Source organism: Trachurus japonicus, chromosome 16 (genome assembly GCF_045865225.1).
Source record: "Trachurus japonicus isolate A0001 chromosome 16, Traja_1.0".
In the NCBI taxonomy this organism is placed as follows: Eukaryota; Metazoa; Chordata; class Actinopteri; order Carangiformes; family Carangidae; genus Trachurus; species Trachurus japonicus.
In genome coordinates, this window is record NC_140922.1 from 11,496,488 (window position 1) to 11,514,610 (window position 18,123).

Below are 18,123 nucleotides of genomic sequence, written 5' to 3' on the forward strand. Positions count from 1 at the left end.
TTTTTTTTTTTTTTTAACCCGGTGAGCTTTGAAATAATTTATACCAGTGTCAATTACAAGTCTCTTGGAGTCTTGTAAAAAAATACCACTTTGTTTTTGGACCACTAACTTTCTGATGTATTTCATGACACTTAATCTTAAACCCATTAGCTATATTCTCAGCTTAATTATTAATCATGAGGCTCCTCGTGAAAGTGATGGAAAAATAAATGAGTGGAAGAAACAGCAGAAGAGCAAAGGTCATAACAATACATTTTTGCAGGCTGAATTGTATCTTGCAGCTTCAGTTTCAGACTCCTGGTGTTGTTCATGTCTCTGTAACAGTATCATGACTTACTGGGACACCAGAGCATCATTACATGTAACACGCGCGCTTTAGCACTCCTTGATAGTCCAGCCTTGTCAGTCAAAGATCATTAAGTCCACCGACCCCTTAATGTGTGTGTGCACGTGCGCGTGTGCATAGCTACTGTACCTGCAGACGCCGCACGCGGGCAGCTGGGATAGGATGTGACGTACTTTCCTAATCCTCTTAGTTTAATTAAGCTAAAGCAGCAGCAGCAGGCCCGACGCCGCGGCTCCTCCACCACCTGACTGGGGCCGCAGGAGAAGGCGGACGGAGACTCCGGACAGTCCGCAGTTCAACACTTTTGAGGAATAAACTAGTTTGAGGGGAGTCGGAGGTGCGGGTCCTCGGCCGCCTCAGCAGGATGCTGGCTCGGCGGATGCTGTGGGGCGCGGTGGCGCGTCAGGTCGCTCCGCGTCTGACGTACAGCACCGCAGCACAGCCACAGGTACGTAGGCCTGCTGCTCTCACACTGCAACACACACATACACGCTACATACAGGCTGTGTAGGCTGCGCACTGAGGCCCACTGGCATACAGGCTACTCATGTCCACGCAGCAAGAGATAGTTAAAGGTCAAATAAGGATAATATTAAACAGAAGTCAATTTTCCAAGAAGACATTAGATAATTGCTGTGAGACTTTGAAATTAACTCATTTGGATCAATTTGTCTTCAAGTTGCACAACACATTGAGCTAAATGATCATGATGCCTGATGTGATGTGTTTAGGACTCAGAAAGTAGGCAAAGAGATAAAGTGTTTTCTACATATGAGTCCCACTAACTCTACAATTAATGTAAGGTTAATTTTACAGTCTTATTTTTGTCTGATTTATTTTATAGGTCTGGTTTGTATGGTGATAAATCATATTTTTAAAAAGTCTTTTTTACTCAGGTTTTTTTTTTTTTTAGAAATATAAAATGTTATGAACTCAGTTTCATCATTACACCTAAAAATTACAACCTGTGCAAAAATTCTGAGCAGAAAAATTCAATTGATAGCATGCAAAACAATATATGTAAAAATAATTAGCCTGTTTTTTTTGTTATTGTTATTAATGTGGTCACATAAGTAAAGGTAGTGTCACTGATTAAAAAAAAACTGAAATGGCAGCACTCACAAAATAAACTTGAAACATTTATTTAACGCACAGCAGTGCCTGACGGGCGCGTTTCAGCCCTTGGCTTTCTTCAGCGTGAGGTGTCACTGATGATTCTGCGGTTGCTACATAAATCACACTTTTCTTATATCTTCTTCTCTGCGACCAGGTGAAGCCAAAAAAGACAAAGTTTGGACCTCTGAGTGATGAAGATCGGATATTCACCAACTTATATGGCCGTCATAACTGGAGGTAAAAACATTAAATGTAAAACTGCTCTGTCTGGTCTCTAATGACCTCAGACTCTTATAAAGATAATTGTTCCCTGTATCATCTGTGTCCCTCTTCCCACCAGACTCAAAGGAGCACTACAGAGAGGGGACTGGTACAAGACCAAGGAGATCTTACTGAAGGGATCCGACTGGATATTGAATGAGGTTAAAATCTCAGGGCTGCGGGGCAGAGGAGGAGCCGGGTTCCCCACTGGGATGAAATGGAGTTTCATGAACAAACCCAGTGATGGCCGGTAGGAGCAAGATGGAGAGGAAAAACAATCAATATTTATGGAGACTTTAGGTCCACATCACCATCCACACCATTAATGACAGTCTGTTAATGTGTCCGTGCACTGTGTGTTTCCTTGTCCCCCGTGTGTTAGGCCTAAGTATCTGGTGGTGAATGCGGATGAAGGGGAGCCTGGGACGTGTAAAGACCGAGAGATAATGCGTCACGACCCCCATAAGCTGATAGAGGGCTGCCTGGTGGCTGGAGGAGCCATGGGAGCCCGTGCTGCATACATCTACATTAGAGGAGAATTTTACAATGAGTCATCAAATCTGCAGGTACACAGATACGCAGGTACGATTTGCAGGTTGGGTTGGACCGTGCATTGTTTGTGATGAAGTATTTTCTCCCTACAGATTGCTATTAATGAGGCTTACAAAGCAGGGCTGATAGGGAAGAACGCCTGTGGCTCTGGCTATGACTTTGATGTGTTTGTGATGCGGGGAGCTGGAGCCTACATCTGTGGGGAGGAGACGGCCCTCATTGAGTCTCTTGAGGGCAAACAAGGGAAACCCCGGCTCAAGCCACCGTTCCCTGCAGACATAGGTGAGGTAAAAGCTCCACAGTCTCCTCCATCTGGTTTCCTTTAGTGGTGAACTGGGGGTTAAGAAACAGCGAAATGGGATTATAGCGTAATTAGAGTCCTCAGGTGGTTATTGACTGCTGCTGCATCTCTCTCTCTCTCTCTCTTAAGGGGTGTTTGGATGCCCAACAACAGTTGCCAACGTGGAGACGGTTGCTGTGGCGCCTGCGATCTGCCGTCGAGGTGGAGCCTGGTTTGCCAGCTTTGGGAGGGAGAGGAACTCTGGGACCAAGCTGTTCAACATCTCCGGTCACGTGAACACACCATGCACAGTGGAGGAAGAGATGTCTGTTCCTCTGAGGGAGCTAATAGAGAGACACGCAGGTGTGTGTTTACAGTCCTCCTCTGTGTTGATGTTGCTTTACTTTGAGATGTTGACATGACTTTCACCGTCCTCGTGTGTGATTGGTGCAGGAGGAGTGAGGGGCGGCTGGGACAATCTATTAGGGGTGATCCCTGGGGGGTCCTCCACTCCCATCATCCCTCGACATGTGTGCGATGACGTTCTGATGGATTTCGATGACCTGGTCCGTGCAGAGACTGCCCTGGGAACTGCAGCCGTTATAGTCATGGATAAGTCGGTAAACAAACTCCTGAGTGATCACACGATGCACTGCACCCTCAGCTCCAGGCAGTTCTCGCTGACAGGCTGTTAAATATATAATTTTCCTTCAGACTGACGTGATTCGGGCCATTGCACGTTTGGTTGAGTTCTACAAACACGAGAGCTGTGGCCAGTGCACCCCCTGCAGAGAGGGTAAGGAACTGCACAACGTGCATCTACTATGTTAATGCTGTCACTCTCTAAGCAGTTAGTTAACGGTGCATCTTTTCAGCCTTTTTTCTTTTTTTGTGCCAAGTAATGGTCTCAACATTTTTATGGACATTCTCTCTGTGCATCCTCTTCCTCAGGTGTAGACTGGATGGATAGCATGATGTGGCGGTTTGTGCGAGGGGAGGCAGCAGTGTCTGAGATCGACATGATCTGGGAGCTGAGTAAGCAGATTGAGGGACACACTATCTGTGCCCTCGGGGACGGAGCCGCTTGGCCTGTGCAGGTGATGTTTTATTAACCACTATAATAAATGAACTTCAACATGAGACAGCGCCTAAGGCCACAAGTTCAAACACCTACTAATTTGAATTTTAATAGGCAATTGTTCTGTTAATTCTTTATTTATTTTTTAATCTACAGGGCCTAATCCGTCATTTCCGTCCTGTAATGGAGAACCGCATCGGTCAGTATAACAAGAACAACTCGCCAAGAGAGCCGGAGATCGAGATGGTCTGAAACAGTGTGGATGTCCATCTCAGCTTTTGGTCTTTGATGACAGTGTTATTACATAGCTCACCTTGTTATATCATATTGTTTTACAGCTTTTTGAATGTAGGTTTTAAAATATGAATGTTTTTCTTGTTAAGATTGTGCAGAATTTTAAACTTCTCCTAGGGTTTAAGTAACCATATTTGGATAAGTCGTCAATTTTTGTAAACTACACTTTGTTTTGTCAGGCAGAACTGTTGACAGCTAAATGGCTTTGTGATGACTTCTTCATCTTCAGTTCTTACATAAGGAAACTGTACAGGGCAATGAAACACAAGCTCAAACATGGCAATAAATTAAGTTTATTTATTTCATAAAGGCATGAAATAATTCAATAGGTTTTCCTACATATTAGTCCAATTTCATCTGTACAAAAGACCAAATAGGAAATGATGGTGTCACAAGGAAAAGGGTTGAAAAGTTCCGGGATTTCTGGGATAAAATTAAAAGTGGTCAGTGATGTCGGACATCATTGCCATGTGATAGTTTTTACAAAGACACTATATTCAAACACTTCACCTGGCATGGGTTATCATTCCCTTCAAAACAAAATGGGACCCAGAATATCGCTCATCTGATTTGGAGTACTGCAAATGTTCATCTTCAAACTATAATGTGGGCACAGAAAAAACAAAGAGTCTTGCAAAACATGACAATGTCCCTTTGGACCCAAATACTAAAATAATACTGAGACCAACGTATAGCGATTAAGAGTCATCCATGTGATGAACGGGGGATGAGTGCAGTAAGAAGATGGGCTCAGTTTGGGTGAACATCCTGTAAGACTTGGTAGAGAGCACTGAGGGAGTTAAGACTTCCCCTTCTTTATGGTGCCATCCAGAAAGGCATTGACTGCTGCTGAGGCTGTGTTTTAGCACGAGGGGGTAGTGGAGGTGGGCAGCGATAGCCCTGTGTCCAGCCTGAGGAGGTGGAGGTGGGGGGAGCTGCCCCAGGGTTACCTGGCCCTGAGGCTTTGGAGGTGGAGTGGTCTTCCTCCTCATCAGAAGAGTCACCGGTGTACGCTACTAAACCTGTTTTCAATCTTTTCACTGCGGGCTCTGAAAGAAGAAAAGGGTGGACAAACAGACAAAAGGAAGAGATGGCAAAAGGGAGGGAGAGAAATGTGTGGAGAGAAAAGGCACACACATACACATTCAAAAAAACAACAACAGCAACATATTTCAAGTAAGACAAGCACCAGTTAATTATTCAAAAACACATTTTTGGGAGAAACAAATGGTTAATAGATTCAAATCATAAGTTTGTCAGCAGAGTAGAGGAGGGGGCAGCCAATCGAAAGCAGCCATTGGTTGGTGGGGAGCGACAGTGTTAGGGCCGTCAATCGAGTGGCAGGACAGCGTCACGGGACGAGTCGTGCCCCACCCCCAATCAGTATCCAGCATCACCCCAGAGACACATGGAAGAGAAGAAAAACACAGAGAAAAAGAGAAAAACACAAAAACAGGAGAGATTCTCGTTAGTGGGGAAATTAAACAAAAATACAGACACTCCAGACTGATGATGTCATCAGAACGGGACGGTTAGGTCGACTCGACTTGAAATGAATGAACAATGTACAAAAGATGTTGAGTCATAGCTCCCCCTCACTGTCTGCAGATTTCTAGCCAGCAGCAGAGTCCTGCAAGAATCGTAAGAAGCGTAAGGGCCAGTTTGAGGCTGTGTGTGTGTGTGTGTGTGGCTGCCTTTATCTCATGTACTACAAGTACAGGGGGCTTAATTATTCAAATCCAGATGAAGAAGGTTACTCTTTTTGGATTTGCAGACGATGTGTCTTGATACATGAGCGGGGTCTTTATGGAACAGCTATACTTTGTCAACAATCTCAAGTAAAACCGTTAAAATTGAGACACGGTCGAGTGGCCCAGGGGAGGATTTACATTTTACTCTCTGCAGCTCTACATTAGGGCTGTGAATAGATCCAGGCTGAGCTTACAAAGGGGGGGGGGACACAGCCCAGTGTCAGGAACTGTGGATTTGGATTTGGGCAGGGATTTGTCAGTCCCCAGGATAATGCCCTTACCCACGGGGCCTTGCGGTGCCCTTCTCTCCTCCATACTGGGTCTCACCACATTCACAGGCAAAGGGGGTGGAGGCATTAGCTGCCTACTGGAGAACAGAAAGAGACATGACGTGAGTTAAATGTGCTGAGTAACGCATGTGCACATTTAAAGGGACAACGAGGAGTTTCTATTTGGTTATAAAAAAGTCTCACATTAATGTGGATGAATCTCCGCTACCCACACTTGTTAATGGGCCCATTTTCGATAAATATATCATTCTGTCTCTATCCTTATTTTGTTATTAGTGGTGGCGGAAATGCTGGTCGAGCCGACCAGCGTTTCCTTCGTGGCGAGTCATGAGAATAACGTAGCCGAATCGCCGTTTATGGTCGGAACTACGACGGTATGTGAACCTCTTTGAACCTCTGACTTTAATTATTGATGAATGAAAACATGAGTCCGTCACCGGTCAAAGAATTTTACGGTGCGCGTGGGGGCTCATAAATGTAGTGTGAAAACGCTTCACTTTTCCAAAACTCCTCGTTGTCCCTTTAAATGCTCGTTAATAAACATTTTTACAATATAACAAAACTCTGCGTACCTGTTCCTCTCACTCGGCAGGCCAGAGGAACTCCGTTGCGGGGGTCCTATGGTCTCTGGGCTGCCCACTGGGAAGCCTGCACCTAAATTAGTCATATGAATGGGTCCATGCTATGAGCAGAAAAACACACAGGTGCGATTAGCAGACATCCTCTACTAAACCCTGTCCTGACAACTTTAATCTATAAGGATATTCCTTTCTCAGCATAGTGAAGAAATCTGTCAATGCAAGTTATAGCTTACCATAAGTGTGTCATTACACTGACATTTTTCCCCCGTCCACTTTGAAAGACACTTAAAGCTCATCAGAAATAATATTGTAATAATATTTCTGAAATTTCATTATTACCAGTAGAGAAAATTAAATAAATTGAATGAAAAAAAAAAAACAGCAACAGAATAAGGCAGGCCATGCTATCGCAACCACTGTACATAAAACACTTGAAGAAAGGTAGATGAATCCTAGACAAAGCATCTTTAGAAACAGAAGACAGAACTGACGGGTGAAAGTGACTTTAGACAAGCTGCACTGAAAATTAGGACAGACAAACAAAAGACAAAAATGACACAAAGAAGCTGCAGATGGAGAATAAAATGAACTATAGAAGACGAAATATAGACCAATGCATAACCACGAGGGGTCGTAAACATAGAGGAGCTGTTTATCACCTGGTATCCAAGCAGGCCGCTGTCCGTCTCATCTGGGACCTCCTCTGTGAAGCGTCTCTTCTGTGGTGGGTTGGCTGGAGCGGCAGGAGGCGGAGCTTTGGGTGGCGTTGCAGCAGATGGAGGAAACGGTACAGGAGGAAGAGTCTGCAGAGAAAAAGGGAAGAAAAAAAAACAATACAGTAAGTATTAAATGCAATTCAAATATCCAGATTTGTTTCTTGACTCAGATAATATTTGTTGGAGTGGAATCCATTTGGCAACAATTCAAAAGAAAATGTTTACTAAAACTAAACACAGAGATTATATTTAAAAAATGGGAGATTTAATAGCTCAGTCTTACCTGCGGCATCGTTCCTGGAAGAGCAGCAGGAGCAGGGGCAGGAGCTGGAGCAGGGGCCGGAGCAGGGGCAGGGCCGGGTGGGAGGGGGTATTGAGGCACACCAGCGGGTGCTGCTGAAGGTATGGGAGGGGGAACCGTGTAAGGAGGAGGGACGGGCTGTGGCTGAGGGGGGGGTACGGGCATGGGGTAGCCTGGCTGGTATCCAGCAGGAGGGTAGTATGGAGGCTGAGGGGGCATCCCGTTCACCACCGGAGGCTGTGCAAAGCCTGGACGAGGAACAGGAGGAAGACAGATTGTGTCAGTGACCTCTACAATCACGTCAGTCTGACTGAGAATGATACAAGTGTTATCCGAGTCCGACGACGGCGGTGCCAACCCGAGCGATAAATCAAACTGTTGCGTACCTTGCTGTGTTGGCATCATTGTGCTCATTTGATTGAGGAAGCGAGAATATTCTGCATGGACCTACAGAATGAGAAACATTGTGTGTAAATTGTTAGTGTTTCAAAGAACAAGTATAGATCTGTTTGGGTTTGAAACAGCTAGAGCAGTGCCATATGTCCAAATAGTTGGAATAACACAACTCGGTCATTCAAGCTCTTCCTCCCACCAGTTGACAATCACACAGGCCAATTGTTCAATCAAGCTTACTGTACTAAATGGTAAAACATGCATTCAGAATTGTATGAGCCTGTAATGAGGCAAATTGAAGCTGAAAGAGATAAACACAAACCTGGACAAAATCTTGTGGTCAATTATTTCATAGTAACGGGACTACTTTACTCACCGTCTGAAGCAAGTTCTCACACAAGGTTTTTGCTGCTGCAAGTCCCTCTGGTTTAGGATGACTGGAGAGCAAAAACATTGTATTAATCTTTCCAGGGCCCACAGTGTGGAAAATAGAAAGCTTCAATGGCTAGCTCGTATAAAAGCAAAAGCAGGAATCCTCTCTAAAAAGCAAAGTCCACAATACTTCTCAATGAATTAATGAATTAATAGGAAAGCACTGACCTGATGTAGATATACATGGGTTCAAAAGCTTCCCGCCCAGAGGCAGGCTCTAAACAGCCCGATCCCTTTCCTCTGAGGAAGACTTTGGCCCCAGTCTCTGCCTGAATGTGTTGGAGATATGAACAGCCAGGGCCTTCAACCCGCTCTTTCACCACAAACCCTGGGATGGCGTGCTCCAGTCCCACAAAGACTTTATCTTGAACGTAATGCATCTGCCACCGAAAGACAACAAAGGGACATAAATACACCCTTATGGACTGCATGTAATTACAATTCACCTGCCAGTAGCAATTCATTTTGATCAGACAAAAAGGGCTTTACTGGTGACACTTTCTTCATGTTTTTGTCAATTTGCTACTAATCACACCTGCATTGCATGAATTGCAATACTTGTGCGCCCCTCCCTTTATCAGGAAACAGACTGACATTCATCAAGGACAAATGAAAATTAAGGTACAGCGCTGGAACAATTGCATTTAACTAACTAACTGCAACTGAAATTTCTTTTTCATCCTTTTAACGATGTCCAGTATTGTTCAGTATTAATTATTCAACTCTGATTTCCAACATAATGAGGCTTTAAACTGCATCATTAAGCCACTGAACAACAATAAAACTGATTTAAAAATGCTTGAAGGACATTTGAAACAATCAAACTAAAGACTATTGCATGCATTGAAAAAGACAGACAGTAATTACTAACTGCATGAAATGCAAAAAAAAGGGGCCAAAACAAGCAGAAAGGGAGTATGAACCCTAAGTATGTCGGTTCTGTCAGTAATTTTTGAAGGAAACTACTATATAATTTAAGGTATATTCTAAGCTTTTCACTGTGTCATCTTTGACCATCAAAAGGAAAATGACAAAAAAGGAGTGGTCTTACCCCAGACTGAAAGTGTGGTTTGTGGTGGGTCATGGGGGGCAGTGAAGGTGGAGGCGGATTATGCTGCTGGTAAACTGTGACTGGAGCTCCTCCGGGGGAGAAGGATGAAGATGATGAAGATGAAGCAGTGGCAGCCTTGACCACACCGTTGGTGATTATCTCCTTGATTCTATTAACTGCCCCTGGAGAATAATTGACAAAAATAATCAGTCTATTTACAGCCCGTGCACACAATCATACCGATTAAAGATAAGTATGACAAAATACTGACTGTCAACAAGCTCTCTAGTCTGTCCTTGGACGTGTAGATACAGAGGTCGATCCCTGGATGGGAAGAACAGAAAATACTTGAGTTGCTACAACAACAGCAAATATGCAAACAACTAGTTGCCTATCTGGTAGTTATTGTTATTCAGTTACTGTAAAAATAAGAGCAGTCACCCTGGTAGCGCTTTGCCTTTCTCCTCTGCTGTCATGTAACGGCCTCGGGTTGAAACTGCAGCACCGCTAACTTTGCTGATCTGTAGATCAATACATGAAAGGCACAGAAATGTCAAACAAATGGGAAACTGATTAAGTTAAATCTGTACAATATTATCGCCCACATTGCTGCTGACCTCATCCTGCGTTTGCCCACGGGTCAGGAGATTTCGACAGGTAATCGGGACGTCGTTGATCTCAACCTCAGCTACTACCAGGTCATCTTTGGCTTTCGTTGGCACTGGAGGTTTCCCAACACCCACAGCCTGAGAGAGGAGCCACGAGATGAAGTGTGTCAAAAAAAAAAAATCAGGTCACTGTCACCTAATTGAGGCAAGAGACTACACTGATATTTAGTACAGAAATGTCTGAAGAGAAAACTTGTGGAGGCAGCAATTTTGTGGTGAACTTACTCAACATGCAACTAATATCTTCACCCACATTAGAGCTGTCACATATAATCTCTATTGTGGGTGAATGAAATGAGATATACTCAAGACAAGGAATTTACAACAGAGAGCTGTTTTTGTTTGCCACAACATTGTGATGACTCTTAAAAATACTTATTGTAAAGCAAAGAGAAATGCTGATAACTGTGAGGGACATCTTTATCTTCTGCCAAACTCTTGTGCCACACTGTCTAGTAGTATCTGTTCAGCTAAATTGTCTTTTCTTAACTCACTTAATCACTACTAAGCAATTCTGAAGTGTCAATGCAAACCAAACTGGTAGTTTCAGTTTCACATGTCATCACCATGCTACCTAAATGTACTATGGTGTTTAGTACATTTGTCATACAGTCACAAAGATCACCCTACACAACTACAAAGATGATATGATTTGTTAATATGAGAGACTCCTTACCATTATTGTCTATCTGTTATTTTCAAATTAATCAAACAGAGGTCTGACCCATGGTAAAGTCTATCAGTCAATCAAAATGTATGGTTATGTCTGTAGTGATACATTGATGTAACAATCCTGTTAATCCAATATCAAAATTACTCATTAATCATGTTCACTGATATGCAACATACTCACAAAGGTTTAATACAACCAGTGATATTAAACAGTTTTCATCAAAAGCTCTAGTGTTGATGATATAGTCTCAACTAAAACTTCATTAGGAACACCTAACCAAAACTAATGCAGTCTATATTACGACAGTCCTGTGATAAATCCTACCTTCATGAAGGCCGTGTTGCTCAGTTTGAGCTGAAATTGTTTCATTACCATTTCTAAAAGCCGTAGTTTGTGTAGATGTTGAATTGTCTTGCCTTCATTTTAGCCCGGTGTGGCTAACAAAGTGGTGAGAGTGTATAATATTACCCATCCCTCCACAATGGTACAAGGGTGATTGCCCTCCTGGTAAAGTTATAAGATAATAACTCCCTGGCTGTGTAATGGTAAGTATTATGTAACAATGTTCTTTACCTTATCAGGAGGCCCTGGGGTTCCTATCTGTGAGGGTTTGAGTTTGCCCTTGGCCACCAACATGGCATTAATCTTGGCAGCCACAGCAGCTGCAGCATCCAGAGCCCCGGTCGGTGCAGCCTCAGCCTCCCCCATCCCACCACCAGAGCCGGGGCCGGGCTGGTCCCATTTGCTGCGGCGGCTGAAAAGACAGAGAAAAAAAGTGATTAACTAATTGGGAAGAGCAAGAACAAATGTTTGTTTTCATTACTAAATGATCCATTACTCCATAAAGCCTGCCATTAACAAGCCACAGTGAAACCAATGCTGTTTGTGTTGGTGCTTCAGCCCACCATGAGCTTCTTCTTACTCCTCCCCCCAGCCTGATAATGTTGGTTTGTTGTGGTTACTCATGTAAACACAGGTGCATGGGCAGTCTGGACTCGCATGCTCTCTTCTTCATAACGTGCAACAACTACGGGAGAGTCAACATGAAGCTGAGCTCCTCGGCTGTCCGACCACAGTCCGCCATGATTACATAAAACTGAAGCTAGCCGCGGCTAACACGGCGGCTCAAACCAATACCACCGAAAAACACCACGACCTGCCTGTTTCTACACACTCACCCGCCGTTTTGAGTCCCACAAAATGACATCAATGTCCTGTCCAACTCTCCCTCCTCTCGGTGCGAAGATAAAAGGTGAAACCACCGCCACGACCACCGGACCTCGGCGCAGCTACCTCGGTGTTTTGGCTGTTAGCTGCTTCGTCGTGCTGCTTCGTTCCGTTTCCGCCTTCGGTTAAAGTTGTTTTGTTTTGCCGGTGAGCTGACACCACAAGAGGACGCTGCATACCAGGATATAATGTGCAAGAAGTGCCTATGTGTGTGTGTTATGTGTGTGTGCATCGAGGAAAAAGTTGTGCTGTAAGATGCTGATACCTCCCTCACCTTTTCAACACCGCGGTGAGTTTCCCTCTTCAAGTTTCCAGAGGAGGCGGAGGAGGAGGCAGCACCTGCAGCACCTGTCCAAACAGACCAGGACACCGTCAAGGTAGGTTTCAACTTTAATACTGCTATTAAAAATGTGAATGTAAAGCTTTTATGCACATTTTATGTAACATTTTAAAAGCGTGTCATTTATGGCATTTGTTCAACTGAATATGCAAACAAAACTAGCTAAAACTAAACCTACCCTGTCCGTCATCTTGAATGCACGAAATCCTTGTGAACACGCAATTATCCTTGTACGTAGTTAACAACAAACTTTCTATCTCAACAATAAAAAAAATAATAATAATTTAATCGATTTTTATCGATAAAGTACAGTTACAAATGAAATGAAATCTAAATTTAAACCAAAGGGGAATTATTAGGCTAATGATTAAATTCAAGTGAGGTTAATAGGCTGTAGCCTATACAACCCTGTTGATGAACTGTTGATGGCTGATTTACTTTTGCCTCTTTAGTTCATAGTTGACAAACTAACAGGCCTGCTCATCCTCCAGTCTGAACATGGCTGCAGGTTTGTCAGTGTGCTCTGAGGCCTGAGGCCTGAGGCCATGTTTTACCCTAGAGGAGGGTGATGTAGGGTGAGACGTCCAGCATCCTGTACAGACAGACAGAGTCACAGCATCCCTGTCTGTTCTTATGGTACAGGGTTATTCAGAGTCAACTGCGACAGGGGCAGTAGGTGTTCAGTTTCTGACCACCCAGGAGCTCAGAGACGGAGCCAGGAGGTGCAGGTTTCTGTGGAAGGTGAGAACGCTGTGTGGGGGCGACATGGATCAACAGATTGAACAACCAGCAGCCCTAGCTGAATTTCTTTTGTCCTGTGCCGCGGGGTGTTGAAAACACTGTGCAAAACTCTGCTTTCTCGAGTTTGATTAGGATCAAGGTCTGTCATTTGTGCGTAAGAGGAAGTGGCTTGTTTTAAAAGGATCAGTATTAGTTTCCAATTACAACTCTTGCTGCTTATCTAACGGGACTCAAGGTAATTGAGGACCTTTTTCTGCAACTTTAAGTAGGCTATGTGATGTTTTTAACCAAATAGGTTGCCCCAAGAAATCAGCAAGGCCATCTGCAGTGAACAACTAATCAACCAAAAAGAGTAGAGTGCAAATCTGTTTGTTTGTTTTTCTTCATATTTTACTGTTAAACTATTTAGTTTCAACTTTCTCCTCCCGGCATGTCAAGTCATTAAGATAAAATTTGCTCTTTTTTAAGAGCTGACAAGACCTTTTGACCAGGTCTACAATAGTTTAAAAAAAATTTAAAATAGATGTAGAGCAGGTGAGTAGGACTTTGCTTAACTGTTTCCATTAGATGGTTTACTTCTCAAAATGTTAGTATTCTATTTAATTCAACAATTGCATATTTTTTGACAAGATACTTACTCTTTACCAAGTGAGGAGCTTATCCTGCAGTGTTGACCCGTCAGGATGGGAGGTGTCCTCCCCTCTGGGGGCACTGATAATGGGGAGGGTCAGTTACTTAGCCATTTGAGCTGGAAGTTCAGTCGGTGCAAAGACAGGCAACATGTTGTGTAACAAAGACACGAGGAACAAGTGCAGCCATTTTATAGCTGCTACTAACCCCAGATCACATCTTAAAGCACACAGCAACATAGTGACCCGAAGCGAAGGAATAACTTTTTAAGTACCTGGCTGAATACAGGCATGGGACCAGTGCACACCATATTGTGCAGAAAAAAAGATGGACTTGACTTGGTGGCATCTCTCTCAATTAACTGAGGCTCACTGTTATCACACAGGGACACATACAGTACCTGTAATACAGGCGACTCAGATTTGAGCATAGTTATTGTTGGCATTTTTATAAATTTAGGGTTTGCCACATATCAAGTTGTAGACTAGTCACTTTAGATACAGAAACCACTTATTCTTTTATGGCAGGGCTGTTGCCATGATGATAAGTGAGTTGAACAGGACCAAATTACAGTGTCCTTCAAATATTCAGTTCTTTAATTGATCCTGCAGGTGGCAGTCTAACTCTAACTGTTACCAGACCATAGCCTTCACTCTCCAACCTCTCTCCTTTCGGCACACATAGACCTGCTGCTTTTTTTTTAACCTGATGAACCAAACCAGTTAAAAGCCCTAACATGACTAACTTTATCAAACTTTGAAGTTTGACATTATTGGGTAAAATCATGCATGGCTGTAGATTTTTACTTTTACACAGTAAGGACAGAGTCCTTTGGTGAGTCACATACAGTATGTACATGATGTGCATAAAAGTATTGATAATAAGGCTCAATAACTGAACAATCATTTCAGCTCTAATGCATTATGCTTTTGTGCTATTAGAGTCATGGAAATGCATGATGTTCCTCCTTTGCCACGATCTCCCTGCATGACCAAACCACAGGGTTCGGATGAGTGAAGTGTCAGAAGGTCAGAGGCTAGGGGAGCTTTGACGCCTGAGTTGACAGGGATGACTGTTTACGGGCAGTGTGCTGGGAGTGGGGGGTGGGGGGTTAGAAATGCTGAAAAACAGGGAGAAAGAGAAAAGGAGCGAGAGGGGCAGACGTGCCATATTTACTGTCTTTCCTAGTAAGAGCTCAGGTGCGAACTGTAATGTGTATGTCGGTTGGTGTAACCTCCGGCCTTCAAGGCGCACAAGCCTCGGCCTGGCCTGATCCTGGCGGCTGACACTGTGGTGTGAAGTCAGGGGACGTGATGGGGAGGAGGGCGCCTCACAGTGGGGTTACCATGGATTGAACAAAGAAACACTGTCAGTGCTTAGGTTTCAGTGTTTGCTGTCAAACCAGCAATTACAAGCAGTGTTTTTAATGCCGTGTTCACTACATGTGCGGACGTCATGAAACTTGAATTAGTGCGTTTGATAGACTGTGATGTTACAGATGTTGAAAGCTGGAATTCTACAAAGTGTTTTCATTTTTCATATTTTTAAAATGTACAGTGAACTTTATAAACATTAGCGTCATATAAGGTGAGACCCTGCAGAGGAATGAAAGTGTATGCAGGGCAGAAAGTGCAGAGGGGACAAAAAATGATTGAGAGAGGGAAAACAGATGGGAAGATTGGATTTTAAAGGAGGGCAGGCGGAGGCGGAGTACTAAGGGAATCTTTTTTGTGTATGTCTGGAGAGAATGGGAGCCTCTTATACAGCTCACAGCGTGAACTTGGCCCGGGCTGCGGCCTCGTCTCGTCTAAGCAGCGGGGTGCTTTCCTGAGCGGGCTGCCCAGGGGAGGGGCACCTAAAGCAGCCTCAAACACTGGTCAAGAGGAAAGCCGGACAGGCGGGGCGAGGGGTGCCGGGATGGAAAGATGCTTGGTGGTTCCAGGAAACGGACATGTGCTGGTTTTATGAAATCCTCAGGTAGAGCAGGACGACACTCCCAAAAGAAAATATTTGGCCTTGTGTTTTCCCCGTGGACTTGAGAGGAGAAGGATGCTGCCTGTAATCTCAGGATGAAATCAGAAGCTCCTGTTGCACAGGAGGACAAAAGTTATGATTGGAGCGACGCGGCCGGTGCTGGCAACTACTAATACAAACAACACAAAGTTTATAGATTGGCCAGGCTGCCAACTGAGACAATATTTTCCATCCATTTTGGTTGGGTTGACCAAACGCCGTGTATTCAAGGTTTATCAAACACTCAGTCATCCCCGCAGACCCGAGGGAAGACTTAATCATCTGATATATTGAGTTTTAGAAGACACAGACACCCAAAATCTGTCCATTATGAACACTGAAAATTGAACAACAAGCTCTCTGTGCTTTAATATCCACGCTGCTGCTAAATGTCTTTCTTGGAAGGGTTTCATCTTTACCCAAGCTACACCCCCCATCTCTCATGTCATTTTGGTATGACCCAGGGGTCCGAAAAATCACCAGATATCACACGAGGACTTTTGATATGAAATGTATACGGTACTAGCTCTTTGTCTGCAAGGAATTCCATTTAAACGGACAAATGTGCTGAGAGGGCCTCGGTTGTCTGTGAGAGGTGGATGGATATTGCATTAACTTCACAACAGAAGCGCCCCCTGTGGTGTAACCGCACAAGGCTCCAGATAATAACTGCAGTGGGAACATTATGCTCAGAGGTAGCCAGGCCAGGTAAATGGAAACACATGGCAGGCAGCATCGGCCGCACAAGGCCCAACAGCCACAGAAATAATGGCATCATAGTGCAGAGGAACACACCAGCTCGCTTGACGAATGCTTTTGGTATGTGTGTCTTCAACCTGTTGGTATTACCACGGCCGTAAAGCCCCGCAGGGCTACTCAGCTTCTCCTGCAGCCCTCAGGTTTTCTTTTCCTCCACGTCTTCACTTTACACACAAATAAATAAACCCAGACTACACATAACTCTATCTCATTTTACAGTACGAAATCTCTCCAGTAAGTCATTACCTGGGGATTATGTACTCACAGAGGTTATTGAATGTCAAGTCAAAACACAGTTAACCACAGTTAATAGAGCTTAATGGGCCTTCTGTGTGATTTGGGTGGAAAAACATCATTGCCTGATATGTCACTTGAGACCATGTCCTTAACACCAGTGATGAAATAAAAAACTTGAGGGATTAGCGCTGTTTATTTACCTGCTCTCCCCCATGCTCTGTGGTTTGGAAACTTGTTCAGAATTTTCATCTTTTTTTCTATGAAGGCAATACTTAAATTTTATGTCATTTTGATCTTCAACTGAATTAACAGATCATATAATTCTCCAGTTTGGGCATAGTGGCATCAATTATTTTCATTTCAAATCTTTTAAGGCCCCAAGACACCCATGTTTCCGACCAAGGCACCATCCTCACACCCTGCCCTTTTTTGTCCCATCATCCCATCCCCATCCTTACTCCTCTCTGTCAAACAACAATATTTGCTCATCTGCGTCAAAGAGCAGCAGGGTATGTGATACAGTACAGTGCAGCCTTTGAGCCAGACAGACAGAGACAGGCCGGCCCGTTGCTACAGGGATTCACAGAAACATCAGCCAGCGAGTGTATATACACAAGAGTGGGGAAGACCTTCTGGAGCAGACACACTGACACAGACACACAAACAGAATATGAATGCCATAAAAACCCATTGTATGTACGCTTTGCTTTTCAACTCATTCATGTTTCACTTCATTGTTGTTTCTCTGACTTTTATTCCTTTTAACATTTGTTATGATAACCATATGTGCAGGTACTAAGTCTAGATAAACACTCAATGACACGGTGAATTACAGAAAGCATATCTTTATTCAAGGCTTTATATTATGCATCATTATAAACATCAGTTACAGTCAAGACTAGTCGAGGCCATGCAAAGCAACGCATGATTCATAACAATAAGTACATTTTCAAACCCAACATGCAGGCCATGATTATAAAAAAAAAAGGTGAGCTGTTTTAGATAGGTCAGGGGTCAGGGGAAGCAAACAAAAGACTGTTAACCCACTCAAACATAATTCACTATGTCAACAAACAATGTCTCGGAAAAATGTCCAACAAGGCCCTGACCGGTTACAACCAGTTGTTCAAAAACAAACATTTTCTTTGATATTTCTCTGAAAACAAGCAGAAGTGCATCAGGGTTTTTACTAGAAATGCTTGTGCATGTGCAACATCTGACAAACAATCCTGTATTCAAAATAAAACTGTCCTTAAATCCGTTTAGTTATTTGAAAATTAAACTGTAAACTGTAGTAACCTATTACGTAAAAAAAAAAAATATCACACTGCCAAAGTCACAGATATAGAATTAATAAAACTTTGATAATATGTAAACTTGGTTACTACAGCAA

The 18,123-nt window shown here is 43.5% G+C and overlaps 2 protein-coding genes across 2 annotated transcripts; one reads left to right on the forward strand and one right to left on the reverse strand.

Annotated features, from left to right (window-relative positions):
* Positions 1 to 534: 534 nt before the first annotated feature.
* Positions 535 to 4,348, forward strand: LOC146971836 (NADH dehydrogenase [ubiquinone] flavoprotein 1, mitochondrial-like). The gene is made up of 10 exons (XM_085801391.1): positions 535 to 794; positions 1,617 to 1,699; positions 1,803 to 1,973; positions 2,106 to 2,289; positions 2,368 to 2,557; positions 2,706 to 2,918; positions 3,009 to 3,175; positions 3,270 to 3,351; positions 3,507 to 3,652; positions 3,790 to 4,348. Exons 1-10 carry the CDS (start codon positions 711 to 713, stop codon positions 3,883 to 3,885), a joined length of 1,416 nt encoding a protein of 471 aa, XP_085657517.1. The 5' UTR covers positions 535 to 710; the 3' UTR covers positions 3,886 to 4,348.
* Positions 4,201 to 12,098, reverse strand: khdc4 (KH domain containing 4, pre-mRNA splicing factor). The gene is made up of 14 exons (XM_085801390.1): positions 11,962 to 12,098; positions 11,357 to 11,537; positions 10,060 to 10,188; positions 9,884 to 9,963; positions 9,714 to 9,766; positions 9,443 to 9,624; positions 8,560 to 8,771; positions 8,336 to 8,396; positions 7,953 to 8,013; positions 7,549 to 7,814; positions 7,209 to 7,352; positions 6,541 to 6,650; positions 5,960 to 6,045; positions 4,201 to 4,976 (listed from the first exon to the last, which is right to left on the reverse strand). The coding sequence occupies exons 1-14, from the start codon at positions 11,988 to 11,990 to the stop codon at positions 4,744 to 4,746; spliced, it is 1,827 nt and encodes a 608-aa protein (XP_085657516.1). The 5' UTR covers positions 11,991 to 12,098; the 3' UTR covers positions 4,201 to 4,743.
* Positions 12,099 to 18,123: the final 6,025 nt, after the last annotated feature.

Bases quoted from the DNA above. Each gene is read 5' to 3' on its own strand.
- LOC146971836 (XM_085801391.1), top strand. From the start codon at position 711: ATGCTGGCTCGGCGGATGCTGTGGGGCGCGGTGGCGCGTCAGGTCGCT. The intron at 795-1,616 runs GTACGTAGGCCT...CTCTGCGACCAG, and splicing joins GCACCGCAGCACAGCCACAG to GTGAAGCCAAAAAAGACAAA. The intron at 3,176-3,269 runs GTAAACAAACTC...ATTTTCCTTCAG, and splicing joins TTATAGTCATGGATAAGTCG to ACTGACGTGATTCGGGCCAT.
- khdc4 (XM_085801390.1), bottom strand. From the start codon at position 11,990: ATGTCATTTTGTGGGACTCAAAACGGCGG. The intron at 9,625-9,713 runs GTCAGTATTTTG...ATTATTCTCCAG, and splicing joins GACTAGAGAGCTTGTTGACA to GGGCAGTTAATAGAATCAAG. The intron at 6,651-7,208 runs GTGATAAACAGC...TTCTGCTCATAG, and splicing joins GCGGCCTGCTTGGATACCAG to CATGGACCCATTCATATGAC.